Source organism: Meriones unguiculatus, chromosome 7 (genome assembly GCF_030254825.1).
Source record: "Meriones unguiculatus strain TT.TT164.6M chromosome 7, Bangor_MerUng_6.1, whole genome shotgun sequence".
Lineage (NCBI taxonomy): Eukaryota > Metazoa > Chordata > Mammalia > Rodentia > Muridae > Meriones > Meriones unguiculatus.
The window spans coordinates 10,985,604-11,010,028 of NC_083355.1; the positions used below are offsets into that span (position 1 = coordinate 10,985,604).

General features: G+C 41.2%; 1 protein-coding gene and 1 long non-coding RNA gene across 2 annotated transcripts; one reads left to right on the top strand and one right to left on the bottom strand.

Moving 5' to 3' along the window:
- Positions 1 to 4,628: 4,628 nt before the first annotated feature.
- Positions 4,629 to 15,208, bottom strand: Kcnj2 (potassium inwardly rectifying channel subfamily J member 2). Its single transcript, XM_021634327.2, has 2 exons — positions 15,035 to 15,208; positions 4,629 to 9,953 (listed from the first exon to the last, which is right to left on the bottom strand). The coding sequence occupies exon 2, from the start codon at positions 9,726 to 9,728 to the stop codon at positions 8,445 to 8,447; it is 1,284 nt and encodes a 427-aa protein (XP_021490002.1). The 5' UTR covers positions 9,729 to 9,953; positions 15,035 to 15,208; the 3' UTR covers positions 4,629 to 8,444.
- A 111-nt stretch (positions 15,209 to 15,319) lies between these two features.
- LOC132655375 (uncharacterized) lies at positions 15,320 to 21,619 on the top strand. The gene is made up of 4 exons (XR_009593189.1): positions 15,320 to 15,483; positions 15,710 to 15,872; positions 17,690 to 17,750; positions 20,483 to 21,619. It is a non-coding gene; the product is annotated as an uncharacterized LOC132655375 (long non-coding RNA).
- Positions 21,620 to 24,425: the final 2,806 nt, after the last annotated feature.

Consider the following 24,425-nt stretch of genomic DNA (forward strand, 5'->3'; position numbering starts at 1 on the left):
TTATTCAACCTTTTCTCACCTGGCTAAGAACGGATGCCATCTGAGACTGCTTTTGCCAAGAGAGTGCTGCTCACGATGTGTATAAACTTGCCTTTGAGATGTCTCTATTGGTAAATAATGTGTTTATATAAGTAGGTTTTTGATGGAGCTAACTACATATTTTAAAATAAACTCCTACATACTATTTTGTGAGATTCTCTCTGCAAGAACATCCACATTAAAAAAATTGCTTAGCTGAGGTTTCAAATAAAGAACTGTCTTAGGAAAAAAAAATGTGAAAAAGCAAAGGCAAGCAAAATCTATAAAATGGGAGAATTTGTTTCATTTGTTTGTTACACAAATAGAGATCCATGTGCTTACTCAAAAAAGGCCATTTGTCCCTCCCCTTGGAGAACAGGGACAGAGGTGGTCACAGCAGAACCTAAAATCTGAACTAGCATTAGAATGGAGAAAAGTAAGAATATGTCCATAGGAACATAGTCCTCCAAAAACCCACCTAAAATCTGAGCATGAACAATTTGGGTAGAGCATTACAAAGAACTGATTGTTTGCCATCTTAAAAGCATTTGTGCACAATATGTATGTGTGTACATTCATGTTTGTGAATGCCGGTACAGACATATTGTGCGTGTCTCAAAATAAGAAGACAACCTTGGGTGCTGGTCCTCACCTCCCACCTTGTTTGAGACTGTGCCTGTTCTGTTTGCAACTGTGTTGTGTACAACCAGGCTTGTAGATCGGAGAAGTCCCAAGGAGTTTCATGTCTCCATCTTCCACATCTCTATAGGAATTCTCTGGATACAGAAGTTTGTGCTAAGAGTCTGTCTTCTCTGTGGGGTCTTGGGATTAGAACTCAGGTCCTTGTCCTTATGCTTTTGCCCACTGAAGCATCTCCTTACTTCAACAATTGTCATCTTAACTTTGTCACATTATCCAGGTTCTTGATCTCTTTTCATTATAGTAAATTTTGGCAGGTTTTTTAAGATAGCACATATTTAAAAGATGTGCCCTATAAGAAAAATGATCCCCAGTATATTGTTGCAGAAATACCTTGAATCTACAGTGTGAGAACCCTTAAAAACCCTTAACTTACAAGTGAATGCATTTAAATATGGAAGGTAAGAGTTGTAGGTCCACCTCCATGGGACCCAGTAAGTTGTAATTTCTGAGTAATTATTACTTACTGTCATATGTATACTTTTTATTTCTAAGCCCAGCTATGTTCCCAAATTTTGAAGCAAAGAAAAGTCATACCGACCACTTACCAAATGATAATATATCAACATCAAATAGAATGTAGAAAACTTTAGTACCCAGAACTGTACAATAACTCCTCCTTTGGGCTTGACTGAATAGAACTTTCCAGAAATCAAACTTCTGAACAGCCTCAGAATAGAACCCCCAACCTGAAATAAAAAGTAGCTTCAATCACAGGCATAGTTGTATGAGCCTGAAATTCCAGTGACCCTCAAGACTTAAACAGAAAGAATATAAATTTAAGGACAACCCGGCAACTTTGTAAAAGCCTGTCTCAAGTTTAAAAGGGTGAATAAGGATGAAATTTAGTTCAGTGGTAGACTGCTTGCCTGCTATGAACAAGACCCTGGATTCAGTCTCCAGCACCATAAAGGAAGAAAAAATGGACAGGGTGATGATGAGAAGGGAAAGTGAAGAAGACGAAAACAAAAGATTTATGAAGATAATTAAAACCATCCCAAATCCCCATTGAAACAGATCTTTCAGGTTTTAGCTGGACTTCATGAATTGTGTGTTATTGTTGCTAGTCTAACAGCGCTTCTTGATAACCTTAACCTATATAATATGCAAAGGGATTTATAACACCTATGACATTATTTTTATATCACTATTATGACATATGTCATATTATAATTATAATATCTATGACATGATAGGGTATTAATTTGTTTTCCTCGATCCATAAGATCAGAAGCAAAGCCTGAATTATGCTTAGGAGACTTCTGCCAGATGAAGGAGCAGGTGATGATTTCACAACAAAAAAAGACATGGAGTAGCACAGAAGCCACCATGGAAAAAAGGTCCACAGTATCTTCAGTAACCCAAGGAAATGTTAAATAACATATGTCATTATTTTTAACCAGGAAGAGAATTAAAATGCAAGAAAATCATTCCTCCAAACAATGAACATCCCTGAGGCAAGACATTTTAGTTACTCGGAGAGAGCTACTTATGTGTAATTAATTATTCACCATTATTATCCTCGGCATTTGGTAACTCTCCTGTGCTGGAGCTGGTTCACCTGGCTGAATCTCCTCTCTTCCACATTCTTCTCAACTATCCCCTTTTCTCACTCTTCCTCATCTCCAGCTTCCAAACCGCCCCAGCTGCCCCTCCCATTTCTCAAGGAACACTCATCACCTTAGCTCTGAAAGCCCAGCAACCCTAGAATCCATCACCTTATTTCAGTGATAAATACTGTGATAATTTCAGTCCAACTTTATCTTAAAGGGATTAGCTCTTGGTGGTGCAAACTGTTTTTTAAAAAGTCCTTCACGACAAAGCCCAGACAGAGGTTTGAGTCGTGTCATCGGACCACTAGGCTTACTGACAAAAGCGACCCGACCTGGAGAGTTCAAACCTCCTGCGTTGTAGGCTCCCTATGTGGGACTGCCGTTCCCTCTGTGTGTTTACCTATATTAAGCTTTACACAAACAACTCCAGTTGATTTAATCGATTTCTCTAGCGCTAAAGTGAGATCTTCTGGAATAAAACACGTCCTCCTTCATAAATATTACTCAAGGAGCTGTGGCGTAGGAAGTCTTGAGTTTGGAAGACCTGACCATATCATCTCATCAACAAAATCTCTCTGAAATTCACCTGGGATGGGTATTTATGGATGTTATTATATGTAATACCTGAATGTGTACAAAGGTGCACACATCTGTGTGTACATACAAATAGAGGAATGACTGAGTAGCAGCAGAGGTGGGGTCTTCATTGCATCCATCCCGGCTTTATCTTGGCACGCTCTGCTTGTTCCTCTGAACCACAAGATGCTTGTTACCCTCTGGCTGCCCACAGCAGAGGAGAGCAGACATGTTTAAGGTGGTTAGGTACCCGCGGTTTGGTGAACGGCAGCAGAACTTCTGTGGTTTTGCCTGGAGACAAGCCTGAGCTATTTGGAGTTAACTGAAGTGAATCTGAAGTCTGAAAGGAATGCACATCACAGAATTGCTGTTTACACATTCGGTGATTCTACCTTCTATAAGTGACCCCTCCTCCCTGGCTGTTCAGCTCATAAAGGAGGGGTTGAGAAACAGGCTTATAATACGGCTCCAATTCCTATCCAGCCTTTGTTTCTGGGTACTGTGTGTGTGTGTGTGTGTGTGTGTGTGTGTCTGTGTGTGTGTGTGCATGCGTGTGTGTACAATGTAGGGGAATATAAGAGTGAAATGGTACAGTGGCCTTAGGTTAGACTGTAATTCTCATCATAGGAACCCATGAGAGACAGCAGCAGAGAAACAGCAGCCTGGAGCTGAAGCTCTCAGCTCTCAGTCTCACCTCCAGGACCTTCTGCTGTGAGAGCTTTGTCCCATTGCTCCTTGGCCTTCTGGCTAAAACCACCTCATGCAAGTGCTTTCCCAGGCCTTGGTTATATAATTTCTCAAGTGAGGATCTAACAGGGACCACAGAGTTTGGCCATTAAGATGAAATTATTTAACATTTGCCGGGAACTTGCAACCATATTTGAAAGGGTTCTCTAAGTATAAGAAAGAGCGAAAATAACATATTTAGAAATGGGAGTTTCCCTTCTGCCTCCAGCTTTGGAAAACATTTCATTTGCGACTTGGTAGAAGGAATGGCCCTTTTTCCTAGAGACTATCTAGGGTTGGTAATGTTTTGTTCTGAAATAATAAGTAATACAGTAGAAGCAGATCATTTCGTAGTGATTTCTTGGCTTTAAAGTTCATTCTAATTTAGTTTGTCACAGAAATGACAAACATAATAATATCTTAATATTGATTTGGGGAGGAATGAGAGGAAATAGTGGGGCTGTAGCTCCATTATCAGAGTAGTTGCCTAGCATGCACAAACTCCCCAAGGTTCTATCACAGGCACAGGTTGGTGGCTGACACCTGGAATCTCATCACTGGGGATAGATGCAGAAAACCACAAGTTCAAGGTCAGCCATAGCTACATATCTAATTCAGAGGCCATATCTACTTCAAGGCAATGAGACACTGCCTTGAAAATTAAATAATAAAAAAAAGAATAAGAAAGAAAACACAAATAATATACAAGGCAGAATCTCCTTATAGTCAAGAGTCAATAAACTATAACTGCTGTAAGTTAGTAAACAAAATATAAGCCATTTTTGTTAGCTTTATTTTGTTTCCTTTTTTCTATCCTCTAAGCTCTTCTGCCCAAAATCAAAATATAAGCTTGATTTCCTCTAACTTGGATTAAACTAATCTGCCAGTCCCCTGCCCCTGTGTATTCAGGCAGTTTCTTGGCTCTATTCATTCCAACACCAGTGTTTATGTCCCATTGTCTGAGAACATGTTTCTGTAACGATCATACAAGAGGTTCAATGATGCTTCCACAAATTAATTTTCAATTTTTATTTAGAAATAATAAAATAAGACATAATATATAAAAAAATATGTACAACCCATGGTTTGTGCAGTACAATAGGAAGACTTTAGATACAAAAAAGATGGCAAATGGGAAAATAATAACTATCATGATTGTCAAAGGCTAGGACCGTCCAACTGGTCAAAGCACAGAGCTGAAACCTAACATTCCTAGGAAAGAAACTCTAGTTTGCTGAAGATTGTGGGAGGAGATACAATAATGCAACACTTTTATGCTTTCCACCTTAGGATCATTAAAAAGAGTGACAAGGAGCTTAAATCACCCCTCAGGATGAGACATTTGCCTGTGTGGGGTGACTGATTATAAGAGAGAAACTGATGTTTGTTATCTTCAAGGGGAACGTCTTTGGGAAACCGAGGTCATGAGACACACATCAAGATTTAGGGAGGGGGTATGTGGGGAGAAAGGAAGTGAAAGAAAAGGAATAATGCATTAACAGAACAAGAACAAAGTCAAACAAACTTCTCTAGAGATTTGGAAATGACTACAGTGCTATATGACATTCTAAAAATGTCTGATTCAAGTATACTCTTAGAGGGATAGAAAACTATTCCTTTCTCGATAATCAAAATAGAATTCACTTTGTCTACCTTTTATTTAAAAATAGAATAACCAGGAATCTATGCCTCCCCCCTCCAAAAAATATATATATAATGCCCATTCAGATTTGGGCAAACATTCTTTAAAAGGGAATACATCCTAGAGGGATTTGCTTGCAGCAGAGAAGCAACGGGAATCTGGGGATGAACCCCAGATATTCAAGGTGAGTCCCTCCATCTGCATACTAGTGGCAGGTGTGTACACTAGTTCTGGAGGCCCAGTCAACGAAGACAGATATTTTGAAGGTAAAAATGCAGGGAGAAATGCCGTGCATTACCTATGTCTTGGCTCTTGGCAAAACAAAACAAAAAGCCATTTAAAGCTTGTAACTATTAAAATGCTAATAACTACAAAAAGCTCTCAAAGGAACAGTCCATGCTGAAATAAATAACAGAACATACCAAAACAAACCTCAAAAGGCTGGTAATATCCGCTAAAACCATGCTAACCGGTAGCATATAGGTGCTAGCTCTCAGAACTCACTGTTGTAATTATACCTCTTAGGGTATTATTTTTCCTTTACAGATTTCTATTTACATTTGGCTTTAAATATGAAAATATCTGATAAACTTTATAAAATGTACACTTTAAAAATGTAGCTTCTGCAAAAAAATTTCTTGAAAAACAAAAATAAACAAAACAAAACAAACCTATGCACCAGAAATTTAAGATGTTTTCTTCTTTTTAAGCAACAAGTTGAAAGATTCCCCTCCCTTTTTTTCTTGTCTCTGAACCCACCCCTTTTCAAATAACTCAAGTCTTTTAAGTGGTAGCGCTGTGTGTTTGGGGGAATGCCCAGGTGGTCACCCCTATTCTTCACTCCATCTTCATTTGATTTACATTCCACTAAATACTCTTTGGTTTGATTATTTTCCTTTGCAAATCACTGTAATAGCAGCATCTGAAGCCCTCCATGGCCTCGCACTGTCAAAAGCCAGTCTGTTTTCTCTTCTGTGAATTAACCCCTCCCAAGCCCCTCCAACCACTTCAAGCCACTTCCTAACCCTGTCTTTAAACATGGATGTACAATGACAACCACTTTCTCAACACTTCCCTCTTGATTTAAGTAACACCAACAGTTTTCAAGTCCATTGACTTAGAAAGTTGAAAACAGCAGAAACTGTCATCATTTTACAGGCACTGCATCCAGATACAGCTGCTCACCAGCCACAGACCAGCAAAACATCAACTGAAATAAAATACATGATGCTAGAACAAGCTGATTTTTAATGGCATATTAGGGTGTAATACCATTAGAGAGTTGATTTTGAGACTCCAACTAAAAAGCGAAATTAGCAGCTCTAAGATTCACAAGTAGGAAACTTTAAAGCCAAAAGAAAGAAAGGGAGAGAGAATTGTGTTGCTGGGCTAAAGTGAAGATGGAGAGAGAAGCTTTTGTAAAGACAGGTGGCTGGGCAGAAAGGCTTCTAGAAAATGATGTGTCCTTGGTAACCTGCTCTGGGACTTTACAAGAGACAATGGCCAGCTCACATTAACCATGAGTGTGTACGCAGAGAGAAGTAACCCTTTAGACCCTTAACTCCTCAGCTTGTAATTGCATTGTATTTATATGGCTCACTGAGACCCTAAAATGCCAAGACATGCCCTCATACCCTCTGTCATGAAAAAGGAAACTTCCCTCTCCCTTGTAAAGCAGATTGTTGCACTGAAGTGGCTCATGTACACAAACACACACACACACATAAACACACACACAAACAGACACACACACACACACACACACCCCAAGATCCACACCTGCTTTGCATATTCAGCTCATGTTGAGTATATCACTCTTTTCAGACACCCCAGAAGTACAAGCCTAGAGGCCAGACATCTTTCTTAATATGACACCAAGCTAGAAATGACCTGACAGTCAAGACCATGACTCAGCTGCAGAATTTGCAATCTATCTATCTCCCATGCTGGGTGGCTCTGTTTGGAGGGTGCCAGGTTACCAACAAAGTTAAACCAAGATCTGATCTTATGGAATAAACTTTGGAATGTGCAATAAGAGAAAAGCCCAGAAAAGTCTTAGTGACTACTGCTCTCTCTCTCTCTCTCTCTCTCTCTCTCTCTCTCTCTCTCTCTCTCTATTTTGAATACATTAGCCGGACCAGCACTACCTATCACAGAAAAAAAAAATGTCTGAATAGTGCATATGTAAGTTTGACCCATGCTTCCCCTTCCCTTTCAAATAAGAAGGACGCACAAAAGAACAGAGTTTAAAACAAACAAACAAACAAACAAATACTACATTTATCAGATTCAGATGCTCTTTTCAGACTAAGGTGCAAAATGAATGGGCTATTTGTAACATCTTGCTGAGGTTCAAAGTAAGTGTCTCTGGATTTCCCAGACAACCCATGGGGCTTTGTTCCCCGTTTAAATATAAACTCCACTGTGCAAAAAATGTGCATTATCTTTGGTATTTATTTTAGGTAGTCTAACTAAAAATTTGAGATAACCTATTAGCATGGTGGAAAGGAAAAGTATAAAACCCGGAGGCTACCATTTGGCTAGTGTTACATAATGCCCTTATGTAACAAGAAACAGGAGAGAGAGGAAGAAAGACAGACAGAAAGAGAGACAGAGAGAGACATAGAGCGAGAGAGATCAATTTTAGCAAACAAATTACTGGCCTCAGAAAATCAGGCTCCCATTTTGGCAGTTATAGCCAAATACTTGACACTTGGAAGCATACCGTGAGCTTTCAACAATGTTCAACACTGACTTTTTTAAGATTATGTCAAAGATAAACTACACTGCAACAAAAATACAGTTTGTGTTCATGTAGTTAGCAGCTTTTCAGAAAATTAAGGCAGAGTCTTGCCTATGTTATGCCATTAAAATCATTCTTGTTCCCCCTAAAGAGAAGCATTCCAGGTAAGTCATATACCCAAACCGAGGCTTGCCTGCATATTCAAGTTTTGTAAAAACACAAAACAATACATTAAAAAAAAAAAAAAACATAACTTATTCTACAACAGATATGTGCCATCGGGTCACTCGGAGGCCTGCAAAGCACTTTATATCAGTCATCCAGCTTACAGTCTTTTCTTGAAACCTTCGTGCTAGCCTTAGTCTTTTGTGGCTGCTTGCCTTCACCCACCTCTCGACCAGTACCATGGTCTGTATCACTGTCCCGGCCCTCTGACCAACAACAGACTGTGTAGCGAAGTAAATATTCCAAAGGCAGAGTCAGCCAGTCATATCTCCGATTCTCGCCTTAAGGGCCTGGGCTCTAGAGGGACGCTCGCCTGGTTGTGAAGATCTATGCCAGGTGGCGAGTCTGTGCTGGTGCTCTCTGGGACCCCATTCTCACTGTCCTCTTCCTCTTTGCTTGTTAGGGCAACTTCATTTTCATAGCAAAATGAATTTGCATTTGAGAGGATATATTTCTTCTCTGCTAAGTCTCTGGCACTGCAAAGGGGGGTGTTAGGTACTTCATAAGTCTTATGGAACCTTGAATAGTCCACTTTGTAGTAGTGCTTTTCTTCAAAGAGAACTGGCTCATAGCGGTGACCCCAGAGAATTTCGTTGGCCAGATATGAACTCCGGCACTGCGTTGTCATGGCAGTGGCCTCCACCATGCCTTCCAGTATGACAACAATTTCAAAGTCTGCATTGTCAATGTCCTGCTTACTCAAGTCATATAAAGGGCTGTCTTCATCTATTTCATGAACAATAGTGATAGGAGACACTAGAAATATACGGTCAATTCCACTATCGAAACCAACATTGATGTCTATCTGGTCCAAGGGGATATACTCCCCTTCCGAAGTGATCCTGGATTTGAGAAGCTGTGCCCGGACATGAGCCTCCACAAGGTGGCTTTTGCGAAGGTTGCCTACCCGCCACATCAAGCACAGTTTGCCGTCCCTCATGGCAATCACAGCATTGTGACTGAAGACAAGAGTCTCGTTTCTCTTCTTTGGCTTTGCCATCTTTGCCATGACTGCACCGATGATAAAGGCATCGATGATGCAGCCTACGATTGACTGGAATACCACCATGAAAACAGCAATTGGACACTCATCTGTCACACACCGGAAACCGTAGCCAATGGTTGTCTGGGTCTCAATGGAGAAGAGGAAGGCGGCTGTGAAGCTGTTGACCTCAGACACACACGCTTTGCTCTCTTTAGAAGCATCCAGGTCCCCATGGAGCAGAGCTATCAACCAAAACACACAGCCAAAGAACAGCCAGGAGAGCACAAATGCGAGGCAGAAGATAACCAGCATCCACCGCCAGCGAATGTCAACACAGGTGGTAAAGATGTCTGCCAGGTACCTCTGTCCCTTCTCTCCCACATTGATGAACTGAACATTGCAGTGACCATCTTTCTTCACAAAGCGACTCCTGCACTGTTGCCGGGTATGGACTTTGCTCTTGCCATTCCCAAAGCCGTTAGCCACTGCCATGGTGGCCAACTTCATGCCATCTTCCTCCGAAGAGACGATGCTGTAGCGGTTGGTTCGCACACTGCCCATTGCTTCCGCTGTGGACGCCAGTGTTTCTGCTTTAGAAAACAGTCTGAGTTTTTGCAAAACCCTTTGAAGAAACAGTTTTGAATGTTCGGTGAAGACTCACACACCAAAAAAATAATAATAATATTTTTTTTTAATGAGGAGAGATGGATGCTTCCAAGAACCTTGGGGTTCTTTCTGACCAGCAGAGTTACCTTAGTAATTCAGCTGGCATCCAGGGAACTTGTCCTACAAGAAAAGAGAGCATCCATTACAAAACAGCCATACTTAATGGAGTCCTACTGACTAAGACAATATTCTTGTCTTAACAAAAACAGAATAAGATACAAGCAAATGTACTTTGGATTGAGTTGTGTGAAGTTTTCATTCTTCCTATAAATGCTCTGTAAGTTTTTATTTAAAACCAGTCATTGAAGATAGATAAGGTAACTCTAGTAGCCATTCCACAAGATTTCAATTCTCCTTTCTTCTACTGTTTGTCAGCAATCTAGAGTATTCCATAATTCATATTTCACTATCAGCTCTTACTCCTCTAGGTTCTCAGAGTGATAAAGGAGTCATTCTGATTTGAAGATTCAAACCAGCTTTTAAAAGTAGGATATGTCTAGAGAACATTTTATATGAACAGCCTGGATATTAATCTAATTATGTGTGTATTAAGAGAAGATGTCCCAACCTTTGCTGAAAAGGTTGAAATCTATGGTCACAGACAATTCTGTTTCAGTAATAATGTTGGGCAGAAAATCCTTCGCAGCATTTGAAATGACTCCTAACTTCTGGATACTGTTTGGGCTTGCTCCATCACTCCATGCACTTGAAGTAGTGCAGAAATATCTGATACCATCTCCCTGAATGCAAGGGATTCTGACTTGAAGACACAGATTTGCTCTAGGGGATAGAGAGCCATTCTGTTGCCTAGCAATATGAGTCCTGAAATTCTCCAGGGATGGGATTGCCATGTGTAATGACAGGGTAGGAAGCAAGCACCTCTGTGCCAAAGGCCCAGGTCTTTAGCGGATTGAGATAAGGCAGGAGCTCATTTCATGTGGGTCCAAGGCTGTGTGCTCTCAAACAGAGACAACTTTGTAATCAAAGTAGCTCATAAATGCCAGTCGGCTTACTTTCACTTCTAGTGCTGTTGTTTGCTGTAGGCTCCTATGGAGAAGGCACTCACCTTTACCTAACATGAACAAATAGTAGCTTCCAACTTCCTCCCACTGCTTCATTCTGCCTGAGGTGAAATTTAGCTACTTGCTTTGACTTTCTCTATTGACTTAAAAAAAAAGAAAAACCCTACATTTTCCTTATAACGAAAGTGAGAGAGGAGGAAGAGGAGAGGAGAGGAGAAAAAGGAGGAGAAAAGAATGCATAAGAAACCATCTTAGATGTGTTTTATTATGCACTGTGCACTAACAAAGTCTAGAAGGAGATTAATATTAATATGTCCTAGAACTAAAAACTGAAAGTGATTTTCAGCTTTTCAAACCACCAAATCCATGTGCAGTTTTAAAGTGGGACAATAGAAAGGATCAGAAATCTGTCGGGGCCTTGGTAAGAGGACTCCTGTGTTGATTTCCCCCCAAAGGCACATGAATATGGATCAGTCAACAGAACCATTTTCAGCCAAGCCAGCTGCAGACATATTAAGTGACCCATTTGTCCTTATTTCATTCAGTCCATTACTGAGGCAATGTGCATTGTCTTTGGAAATGCCATGTTCTAGTCTTCTGCTGTCTCCTGCTATATCCAAGTTATAATCAAGATGTACCCCAACTTATTTTTCTTGATATTAGTCATCTGTGAAAATTGCAATATGTGCTTCATTTTGGCAGCTTTTGACACCTAAATGATTCTTGATTTGAAAATGCCTTTGAATTGCTTTACAAAAAGAAGTTCCATTGCCTTCCCAACCTTCTGCCTGCTTCACTGTTGTGTCTGCTTCCCTGTGAAGTGTGCACTTGGACAAAGGAATAAAGAATCTTATTCCTCAGAGGTGTAGATCCTGGACTTGGAAAGAAGTATTTTAACAGTATTTTCAGATGACTTTGCTCACATAATGTTACCAAATGTTTCTCCATGAACATGGGGCCAGCAGCATGACACCAAATGCAGGTGTGCTTTTCTTTAAAACATGAAAATGGGACAAAGAAGTCCCTTCAACGAGTGTCTCTGAGCTATGATTGACTTGAAAATATTTGACTATAAACTAATACCAATAAACTCCTTTTTCACTCTTCAAGAGAAGCCTTTCTTTGCATTAACATCAATGGACATGGACTCACACCAACTCTGTGTCTTTCCAGACAGGGACCTAACAACGCTATGACTTTGAAAGGTCCAATTAGGACCTTCCAAAATCTCAACCCTAGGACATCTGTTTGAATTCCACAAATCACACAATAGCTGTTTCCTATGAATAGCTTTCCCCACTTGGAACCTTGCAAAGAGCATGTTCTGAGGGGGCTGTTATTGTCTCATTTCCATTGCTAATGGCAGAATTTGTTCCACATGCTAGAGCATCATTTTCAGGTCTTACCAGTGCTCCCTGGAAAGGGGAAAATAACTGTTCTTTTTTTTTCCCCCTGAAGTGGAAAATTTCACGTCAAACATATGCTCAAAACGGAGTAATGTGTACATATGTACACACACATGTCTTATGTCTTCAGACTTTTATAGATCTTATTACAACTGCAGAAGTCTAGAACCTGCTACAGTTTGTCAGGTTAACTGTCTTTATAGTTCACTCTGCCTTTGCTGTGGACCTGTCCACATGTTCCAGTGACCTCAAACATGCAGAAATTTTCCTTGTCCTCTCCTCCCTCAGTGGGAATCACCAAAACATCTGGGAAAAGCTTTCATTAAAAACTAGGACTTCCATGAAATATTATTCCAAAAATTTTCTGAGAAACAGCAAACTAGTAATATATTCAGACACCCTTGCCTCATTGGAGGCAATCTAGAAAGCTGATACTGGGTATTATTGAATAATATAGAAATTCCCTTTAAGCTCAAATATTTAAGGATCCAGATCTATACTCAATGGACAGGAAGAATCGTTTCGCCCAAGCCATTACCAATGAGGTAGAGAGTATTTCTGGGAAATTGAGAGGCTACATGTGGTGCTGTTCATGTTAAGACTATTTATAGGCTGATCCAAAATTAAGCATAAGCAATGGGAAAAAATAGTTCAGCACGTCAATCTTAGGTAGATATTAAAGGAGGGAGAGAGAGAGAGAGGCACAAATGCATGGGTGAGGAGACCACACTACAGAGAAGGGAGAATCCTCATTGTTTTCTATATAAGGAACACCTCCAGTAGAGCATGCGAAAAACCAGATGAAGGTACTTGGAAAGAATACATGAGAATTATGATCTCCCATAAGAGAAGGGACCCTCAGTGAAAAAGTAAGTTTCTGACTAAAGACAGGAAACAGCAGAATGGAAGGTGCTGGGAGGGGGGGAGGACTCTCCTAATGAGAGCTTGGAGCAGCTATTCCCCAGCTGACGCCATGTAGGCCAGCCCCAGAGTGCTCTGGGCACAAGTTGCCATGTGAGTCCGATTGCTGCAGAGCAACCTCTGTGAAGCTCAGTAAACAGAAGGGAGGGGGAAGGACAAGTCGGGGGGGGGGACACCCATTTATATCTGCATGAGTGCTGCCGCTAACATTTATCCACAGCAACGTCCGTGGCAACTCGGGCACTTACGGATGCCGAGGGCAACGTGTGTTTGGTAAACAAAATGTACACCTTTTTTAAAACTCGAGATGGAACCACCCTTCAGGTAAACATGGGGCCAGCCTTCCAAATTACTCCGAAGTCAAAGCAGGACAGCTGACCAGAGAGTTTTGGTAAAGACTGTCTGAAAGATGTCGACTGCTTGCTTGGTTTGTTTGTTTGTTTGTTTGTTTGTTTGTTTAATTTCACAAAGGTGCAAAACAAGCTTCTTTACAGACGTCAAGAACACAAAAAAATCGAGGAATACCACACTGTGGAGTGAGAGGCACAAAACAAAGTGAACTGACCTTGACCCTGCGGTCACCTTTCCCACCATACTTGAATTAACCTATCTCTCTCCTGGGCATTTGGGGATTTTTTTTTCCTGCATAATGAAAATTAAAACAAAACAAAACAAACAAAAAAAAAACAAAGCCTTGGATGAGGGCAGGAAGAGGTGAACAGTCGCAGTGGTAGCTAGCTCACGGTGCATGTACAGAAGTGGTTAGCATGAGAAAATACGACTGCCTGTTAATCATTAGTGGGAAGAGACACCAAATGATAAAAGGAGATATGAATTTTCTCCTATGCTTAGCCAAGACAGGTTTTTGAGTAACGCTAGTCTTTATTTCTTGACAGGTATATTCGGAGTTTGTGAAAATCATTGGAAAGGACCGTCTCACACGAGTCTCCGCTGACAGCCTGAACCAGCACAAGTGGGACCGCGACTGCCCATTTCCTATTTTACTGCCCCCCCACACTGTCCGTCATAAGGAGTCCGTGTTATGATGCAGTCTTTTTTTTTTTCTTTTCTGTCTTTCTTTCTTTCAGAATCAAGTTGCTTTGACCATTGCTTCCCTAAAACCACACTGTCTTCAAATGAGGGATTTACACCCCGATTACTAAGAATAGCGAAGCGCTTAGGGCAGACTGACATAGGATGGGAAAGTTTTGCTGTCTTCAGGCTAAAATCCAACTCTGGTTCCTACTCTTTCTCTCTCTCTCTCTCTCTCTCTCTCTCTCTCTCTCTCTCTCTCTTAGCAAAGGAACTTTGAGACTCGCGATGCTCACTCTGGAATTCTGTGCTGTATTTGTAGCAAAGACGCCCCCCCCCAAGCCCCGAACAAAAACACATACACGGAAGATCTAGAATAAGTGGTGAATCTCGTGGTCAGACCAGCGCTCAAGAGGAACCTCCAATCCCCAATCACCTTCTCTTCCTCTCTTTCCCTCTCAATAAAAGGAAGAATCCACGCCAGGCTCGCGCTTGCCTCTAAACCCAATATCTCCCTACAGCTGGTGCATTGGAAGTTATGAGCACAAACAGATGCTGCAGAGAAATCTGTTTCTATTGCTCAACTCTTCCAAGCGTGTCTCAGTATTTTTAGCTCTGAGGATGTTCTGGTGCGCACACAAACTATATAGGCAATGAGCCGGGACTCCAAAGCTTGCGGAGGGGAGCCTTACGCAGCCTGACAGCTGGGCACCTCCAGAGCAGCGGGATCTGTTCGGCAGGGGACGGTGGCGCGAGTCCATTGCCCTGGACACACAGAGACAACCGAGAGAGGACAGGAAGAAAACACAGAAGCCCTTACCTGTTGCTGGCACAGGATCATGGGGACATGGAGTGGAAGTGGGGCTTACAGAGGCATGTAAGATCCAGTGGTTTTTGTGAAAGAGAGTGAGCCGAAGCAAGTGAGAATTCCCAAGACCCTGCTTGCCGGCGCCGGGAAGGCTGCGCGCTGGCCAGGGCTCCAGTGCGCTCTGCGTTAGCTTGGGAGCTTTTGAGGCGGTCCTAGTGATACCGGCCTTCTTGGCTCCGCCCTCTGTCCGCTGCTGACCAATCAGAGCGCACCTGGCTGCGAGGCCAGCCCCGGGAACCGCCACCAGGAGGAGGAGGAGGATCCCTACTCCGGCGGCCCCCTAGCTCTGCCAGCTAGGGAACCTGCGGTGGCTCCCTCTCCTCCAGCCTCCTCGCCTGGTCTGGAGAGTCCAGCTCAGGGCTGGGGAGGAGGAAGTCGCGGCCCAGCGGGGACAGCAACAGGTGGGAAGCTCAGCCGCCATGCAGCTGCCTAATCGCAGCCTGGTCTTGGGCAATGCCTCCTACTGGCTCGCTGAGACCCACACTTCCCTGTTTCTTTCCAAGGCGGGGGCCGAATTGTGCGAGTTTCTGCAAGAGCCTGAGAGGGGCCAGGGGCTGGGAAAGGCGTCTGCAGCAGGGAGAGAATGAATGACCACTGGGGTGCGTCTCCCTTTTTTCCACTCTCCAGCTATCGAAACCCACAGAGCATTCAAGTGCGGCTTGCGGATAATGCGCTAGTTAAAACGCGGAAGGGTCCCGGGGCGCACACTTCACACCCAGCAAAATTTAGATGCCCACAAGTGTAGCGGTTGCTCTTCTGGCTAGGCTGTTTCTCCTCCCGAATGATGATGGTAAATTACTTACAAAATGCTCCTGGACTTCTCTGGGACGTGGGGGGGGAGGGGCGGAGGGAGGGAGGGAGACGCTGGTTCCTATCGCCTTGTCCGCCCTCGATCTTTCTCTCCACCACAGCCCGGCACGCTCTGCTCACGTAAAATCAGAACAATTACAGAGTAATGAATTCTCTTGAACAGCAACTCCTACAGACTCTCGGCTCTGCCCTCGCGCCAGCGCCTCCCAGCCCTCCTTCCCAGCCTCTAGGCGAGAGTACTGCAGACCTTCAAAACCCAGCTTCGGTTGGAGCCAGCGCTCTGATAGTTTCTAAATGAATCCTTGAGTGAGTGCGTAAAGCGAGTGCATGTTATCTCTGAGCACGCTGGTATCGCAGCGAAGCTCGTCTCTTCAAAGAACACGATGCGTTTAGGAGACTGTTTTTTATCTCTCACGGAGTTCAGACGTCCGGTTTAATGATTACGCTTCAAGCGCCTCAAAGCATCTTGTGTGCCTTTTATTTAAACCCCTAAAGACCGTCTTGAGTCACCAAACTGTTTCTACAAAGTACTTCGCATTCTGGGTGGTACAAGCAGGGAACGCTTTTACGTGTAGGAGAGCTGAAAGGAACAGTTCTGAGTTGCTGCGTGGATACCCGCCTCCTGGTCTCATATCCTCACGTGGCCCCTAGGAGGTGCTGGTGAAATGTGCATAGATTTTAATTTTGCCTTGCTGAGCTGCCTCTTTCCAGAGCACCCTGCAAGACACTTAGGAGGGTGTGGAATAGGTCGTGCCAGCCCAGGAACTGCTTTGATAGCCAAATGGTGCTGCTTTTGTTGGGACTGCAATTCGCCAAGCTCTGATAGTGAGTGTTGCCGTTTAAAACCCTGTGTACCGGGATATTGTCTCCCACAAGGGAGGTCTCCTTTATCACACATTAAGCCATGTATTATTTATGAATGGCTTGAATTAAGTATGCAAAGAAAATATCTACATTTCAACGCAGGCCGTAGCCCAGTGGAAAGGAATCCAGAGACAGAAAAAGTAACTCTTCGTTAGCCAAGGCCTAGAGGAGTTAACAGCTCATTTACCTTCATTTCTTTCTTTCTTTCTTTTTTTCTTTCTTTCTTTCTTTCTTTCTCTCTCTCTCTCTCTCTCTTTCTCTCTCTCTTCCTTCCTTCCTTCCTTCCTTTCCTTCTTTCATTCTTTCTTTCTTCTGTGCTGTCATTCATTGTATAAGTAGATGGGGAAGAATTTTCCAAACTGTACGAACACCCTCCTCCCATACCCCCTCCCATACACAGATAAGGCTCTCTGTTTGAAATAGCACAACACAACAACCCAGAAAAGAGTAGTTTTTAGAATCTTGGTTTGCAGCTGTTTTATTTTAATATTCTACTCTTAGTGAAATGAATAAACTCCAGACCAAGACAGCTTCCTAGTGCAGAAAGATCATTTTTAAAACTGAGCACAATATTCTATGCCTTTGTTTGGATTTATGCATGCAGAGGTATATAAAATAACTATCCACATAGTTCTGTCAACCACTGATTTTCTCTGCTCATTCCTCTCTCAGGGACCGGATGAATGACAGGCCACAAGGCAGATATCTTGAAGGAGAAAGTTCAGGAAAATTGGATTTTTTTTTTATGAGCAGCTTCCGAGTCTGAATAGAACCTTTCCCTTCATTGTTTAGTTAAACAAACACGAAGGATTTAATTTTGACTAAAACGTTTTCGGCGTTTGATAGATAAACTTGCCGAGCTCCACTGCGTTTAAAAGAGAAAGTAACTGTGCATTTTAATTAATAAATGGCTTTTCTCTCTGTCCGCATTAGGAAAACTGTAGCCTGCCAAAGCTTTTGGACTTGGATAAATGCGTTCTTTTTGGAGCAGAAGGTGAGATAGATTTCTCTAGTCAGCCTACCTATTTATTTAGTTATTTATTTATTCATTCATTCATTCATTTTTGGTTAACTCAGGCCTTATTTAGCACAGGCACATGCACACACACACATGTTCACAAATATACTGTCCCCGTTGGTTTCACATAGTGTGGAAGTTGGGTGCTGGGATCCATCTGTAGACTAAACTTTTCCAAGGAAATGACAATTATCCTCTTACTGATTCCCTCCATGGCAACTACCTATAACGGGAGCTCTGATATTAGTCAGGCTCTGGACTAGGAGGCTGATTGTACATGGCCATGTGACACAGAGAGCAATGCCTAACTGCAAGAATAAATCTTTTGTTCTTAACTTCAGAGGTAGAAACACACTCAGATGTCCACTGTCCATACATGTTTAAATTCACACTGCACATCATGAAAAAAATCAACAGCTTCTGGCATTTTCATCTACTCCATATTCAGAACCACAAATTTACAATAATAATAATAATAGCATATAAATGAAAAATTGACAGTTTGACTTGCAACATATGCAGGATGTGTTTGCCCTCTCGTGATATTAGACAAAATTAGACAAAGCCACCTAAATCAGTACTTGAAAGGCTGAATAGACTCTTTACTGGAGACCCCTCAGTATTGCCTACCATTATGATAATATTTATTATTTACATTGATCTTGAGTGACATACTTTTAAAATAACTACTCAGCACCTAGCTGAAGGAACAGTATGTCTTTTTTTTTTCTTTAGAGAAACAGCAAACAAGTAAAAAAAAAAACAAAAAAAAAACAAACAAAGAAACAAAAAAAAAACCTAAATGATCCAATGCTGGAGAAAAAACCATATTGTCACATGCATACATACATTGATATTGAGGATACTAAGAACATACTAGAAGGGAGACTTGTCACCTGATTGTGTTAATGTCCTCATGTACCCATGATGCCCAAATCTCTCTATGCTGCTGAAATTGCAACTGTGATAATGAATTTTGGGTATCACATCCTCACTGTCTCCATCTACTCAGAGGCACTGTAAGAGTAAATTACTCCATAACCATTGTCTGTCATATCACAGTAAAGATGCTTTTGGTGTCCGACATACCTGGGAACACAGCATCTTATATCACAGATTTCCTGAGGACTAAAATCTGATTGGTTGGAAATTATTTTCACTGAATCATTGTACATAGCTCTCTGATTGTCTTACTTGCACTCTTAAACTGCCTTTCATATAGTTTATTTTTGCTCCATTTATGCTAATGAAAATATTTTCTGTATGTTTGTTTATACCTATCAGAAGGTGGACTTTCAAAATTCATTGTTATGTCATTTTGCCTCCATACTCTGGTCACTTCTCACTTAGCCAAGTGTGAAAGTTACACAAAAGTCAGTTCCATGATGAAATAAACAGAAGAAATAGAAATTCTTTGTTGTATTAAAAAAAATGGCTTGCATAGTGACTCAGTGTTATAAATTGGATATGAGATCTTCTCCACAGTTCATATGCAGAAGGTGTGCCGTTCAGCTAGCAGTAGGGAAAACTTGAGAAAGGGGGGACCTCACTGTCAGAAAATATGTCATGGCTCTGAAGGTTTTACCTGGTCCCAAGTCTCTTTGCCTTTCTCTGTTCCATTCCACCGTGAGATTAGTAGCCTATGTCTCAGGTTCTTGTTGCTATGATATTCCTTCTCACCCTGAATCCAGTAACCCTGGAAGCCAGTACTGTGGACTGAGACCATGAGCCAAATTTACTCCAAATACCCTGCTGCAAAAGCAAAAGGTCGCACTGGTACAGGCACCATGAGTATATAATAATTAATGCTATCTGATTTTTACGGGCAATACAATGGGCCTATCAAGAGTATAGTAGAGTCATTTCTCCCACATTAAATGACTGGACTAAATGTATGTAAGGCTTTTTTCAAAACCTTCCTTCTTCATTAGAGAGAACCTTCACTTGACAATTTTTCTTGTGACAGTGTTCTGCGAATATCACAGGCTGGCACCATGCTGTGTCTAATTTCTCGATTCTAAGATTCTAATCTCCACGAGGCTGAGGCATTATATAACCAAGATTGTTAAAAATATATGGCGAGTGAAAACAAATATGATCTAACACAGCTAAAGATGTATCTTTTAAAATAGTCTGCACAGATGCTGAATTTCAAGTTACCTTCTCTTGGTCAGTTTTCTGGATCTATCTAAGACATCCATTTCAGCTCTGCACAGCAATTAAAAACTTCGGCATGCCTCATGTTTTAATAGTGAACTTTTAAGGAAGACCTCTGAGCAAAGAGATATCCGTGTGTTTATAACTATTTGTGTTGATAATAGGGATGTGTGTAGGAAAATCATACTTATTTCCTCAGCAAATGTCATTGCCTGCTGTGATGATATATCATTAAAGGCCTTTACTTCCCACCAGATCTGTTAACACCAATAACAGACGGGTCTCTTCTTTAAGAAGCCTTCACTTCCAAAGCAGATAGGGTATTATTTAGTAAATCAGCTCTTTTGTCACGCTCTGGGAGCCCTTGTTTATCTCAGGTAGGTAAGACAATTAGACTCTGAAAATATCAAATTCATCACAGGGCTGGGTCTTAATTTACTGGTTTTAACATCGGTGATTACACAGGTTGTTTTGTTTGTGTTATCTGGGGAGTTTTAGTTCTCTCAAAGACAGTGAGCCCTACATCCTTTGCTTTTCCTCTCTCACCACAGCTTCCTAGACTGGGTCATTCTGCCATCAGCACACTGGTTTGAGGAGAATCCAGCTGAGAAAAAAAATGCTAATTATTTTGTATCATCACGGTTGCCGCTGGGGACAGGGAAGCCTTACTGCTGGAAGCTCAGAGCCATCATTTGATAAGAGTGATGAAAGTTTCGTAAGATGATCGATCAGTAAGAAGCCAGACTAGACGGAGGACTTCCCAAGAAGCAGTCGCTGCTATTGGACTTCACAGTGCGTGATACACAGTGACTCAGCGCCATGTGCACGTGCGTACAAGGAGATTGTGAAAATGGGAAATGAGTGTAGGGAGGGGAGAAAAGAGGCAAGAGAATATTCTTGGAAAAAACATTCCAATGTGTTCTAAAGAGACACAAAAACCATTAGTGGCCTATAGAAGGTACAAACTTATAGAAGACGTACATGCTTTTAGCACCTCAGCCCATTCCCTAATATAGTACAAACTATTATTGCAATTAGCAACTAAATCCAAAGTCTAAAACACTTGAAATGATGCCTCTTTGCTTTTAAAATAACTCACTAGAACACCATAAGACTTACCCAATTTGGCTTTTACTAACATCAAAGAAAATAGATGGCCGAGACTCATCAGTTTATGCTCCAGGCTGCAGGGGAAATACAAAAATATATTTTAAACCAATCCATCACATTGTAATGATACTTTGGAAAGAAAGACTATACTCCTGAATGCTTAGGCTTTAGGATGCTGTCTTGGGCACTTCGCAGCTTTTTAAAAAAAGTACAGTTCATGCTCCTTGTGGAAACACGAAGTGATTTTTAGAATGAATTCAAAATGTAGCTATGTGGAACAGCAGGGATGGCTCAGCTGTTCAGGGTTCTAGAGGCTCTTGTGGAGGACCTGGATTTCATCCCCAGCAACAGCATAGTGGCTCACAACCCTCTGTAGCTATAATCACGGGCCATGGCGTACCTCTTCCGGCCTGTGAGTGCACTGTCCTCATGTGGTGCACAGACCCATGTGCAGACAAAATTTTATACACAGAAAATCAAGACCATTAAAAAACAAAATATATTTGTGCTGGAAAATGAAAAAAAAAATACAAGAAGTCCTATCTCTATCATTGGGGTAAATAGACTTTAGCATTGTTCCTTGCCTTCTACTTTTCTGTATCATTTTAATTATTAAATTAACTAAATTAAATAACACGTGGGTCTTCCTTTTACTCATGAGTAACACTTTACCTAAGAATTTGTGACGCAATTAAAATCACCCAAAGGCAAACTAAATGTCTTCATAATACATATGAATGACAGTCATCCCTAAGCTTCTATGCTTGTATTTATTTGTGGGTAACACACTATACAAATTCATTAAATTAAATTTGTTAAACATTTGCGATAAACACTATGCAATTTAGTGTTTATCTTCATCTTTTTCATTTTCTTTGAATAGATTTCTAGATGTTGAATGACTCTGTCAAAGCCTGGGAACCCTTAAAACTACCTTAATTTCAATTCTTACTGCCTTAAACCAAGCATGTTGAATTTTAATTTTTAAATTGTGGGACTCTTTTGCTAGGTATAAATTCCATACAGCATGAAGAGGTTGGGAGGTGGGTTATCCTGGTATAAATCTGCAATTTGAGTCTGCCACTTTCTATCTGTGAAAAAAAAAAAAATGTGCTGATGTTGGAAATCAGATAATTGAACTCGATGAGACATCCTGATGGCCTAAACAATGGTAGATATTTACACTGCAAGTGTATCTAGTAATACTGAAAATTTCCCAGTCAATAGATGTTAGTGCAAGAAGCTTTTAAATGACATATCAGTCTTTTGCAGTGCCCAGCTGAATGTCACAGTCACAAGTGAAGTGTAAGTATTTGGGGAGCCTAGAAATGTCTTCTAGGCCAGGGCAAAGATGCAGGCTAGCAGTAAGCTAAAGCAGGGAAGCAAAAGGCACCTTCCAGTTGGTGGTTCATATTAGACATTTTTCATGAGGGCTGAGAAGACAGCCCCAGTGAGGACGTGCTTGTTACACAAGCAAAAGGATTTAAGTATGGATCCTTGGTCAAGGATCGTGTCAAAAGCTAGACATGGCATGATAGCACGTGCCTGAAATCTCAGCTCTGGGCATTCAGAGACAGAAAGATCACTGGGGCTTGCTGTGCAACCACTCTAGTCAATTGGTGAGCTCAGGTTCAGAGACTCTGTCTCAAAGGAAAACATCAAGATAGAGAAATGATAAGGAAGAAAAATGAAGACTGATCTGTACTGTGCATGCACACATCCATCCCCCATTAACACACACACACACAGACACATACACATATGCACACACACAAGCAAACACATGCACACAATGAAGAATTTCTTAAAGAGGTATTCACTGAAACATAGACTCTGGATAGATTCTAAACACCTCCAGACAACCAGTTGACGATTATTTTTTTCATAGAGTGAACTCTACAAGTCATCTACAAGAGTAAAGGTGGGTGTAGGGAAACTGGAACAATTATTCAGACTGCTGTTTATTCACCTATGGGCTCTGACTATAAGCATGCCATATTATTTTTTTTGTATGTGTGTCTTGGTTTAGTTGTCTTTTTTGGCTAACTGTTAATTTCCCAAATCCCCACTGTAAGTTTTTTTTAATAGAGATATAAAAATTATATTCTGGTAAACAGCCCCACAAGTGTGAAGCCTGATGACACAAATTCTAAGGCTACTGGCTCCAAATTTAACATCTACCCATTCCTTGCACAGCACTGTGCAGAATATAATGCTCAGGTTAGCCATTCTAGCAACATTCTGCAGAGAGAAGGGCTTATATATACAACTTACTACTTCTCCCTAAATCATTTTCCATGATGCTGAAATATATACACATAGACTTTTGGGTCTTTGTATAGCAGCCAGATCTACGCCAGTCTGGCATAAGTTTCATGCCTCCTATTTTAAAATTTGATCGGTATCTGTGGGTATTTTCTGGCATTGATCAGTTTCTATTCCCTAAGCATGCATTTTCCCAGAGTCTACTTCTGTATAAGCTACGAACTATTCAAACTGGTATGATAACTATACAAAAGAGAGGAGGCATGCCCAATTATCACCAGCAACACTGGGGGTAATAACGAAGCTTTAATGATATGATTTTAAAAATTCAACTAATATCATTGATCCTTTTATAAGGACTTTGATATCTTAATGGATTTATGACAATCAAATCCAGATATTTCTTCTCTTACACTTACACTTGAGCCAAAGTCTCTCCATTCTAAGCAAGCGTTTCAGAAATGGTTTCTGGGGTTAGCAATGGACTCCAGATTCCTAACAGACTTGTATTCTATCACCAGTACTTCAGCTTCTGATCTCATTTTCAAGCTTTCGTTCCTACAGCAGTCTCTTCCTTTGTGTGGTTTGCATAACTGAGTCACCAAGTTTTAGCAAAGCAGGAACTGACACTATAAATAATGCCTTTTCTGCAGTCTGATGGCCTTTTCCCTGCCAGCCCGCTGAAATACATGAAGATGCGCGGTGGCTGTTACGGCACCTTGGCCAGTAGAACTCAATTAGGAGAACTAGCTTTCACATTTGCTGAGATTAAACATTGTTTGTGTGTTAACACATACAGTCATGGTTTCAAATAGCTTCTTGAAAAATGATGGATTTCCCACTTGGATAAATGCCAAACTCCAAAGCTCTTGTCATTTCTGTGCATCATTTTTATATAAAATCAGGATGCCTCTTCAATATGCTTTAAGGAAGGGATATATTGAATATATTACTGAGAGAGGGGGCAGGAACAACATCTGCAAAATCCGATAAAGGAAAGAAAAGAGCTAAGCTTTGATTTGCAGAAAAGTGGTGGTCAGCTCATAGATTCTCCATTTGAGTAATGTTCTTCTGTGAATCTTATTCCCTGAGCTTTAAGCCCAGTTACATTTCACAATT

Coding starts and splice junctions, on each gene's coding strand:
- Kcnj2 (XM_021634327.2), bottom strand. CDS start 9,728: ATGGGCAGTGTGCGAACCAACCGCTACAGCATCGTCTCTTCGGAGGAA.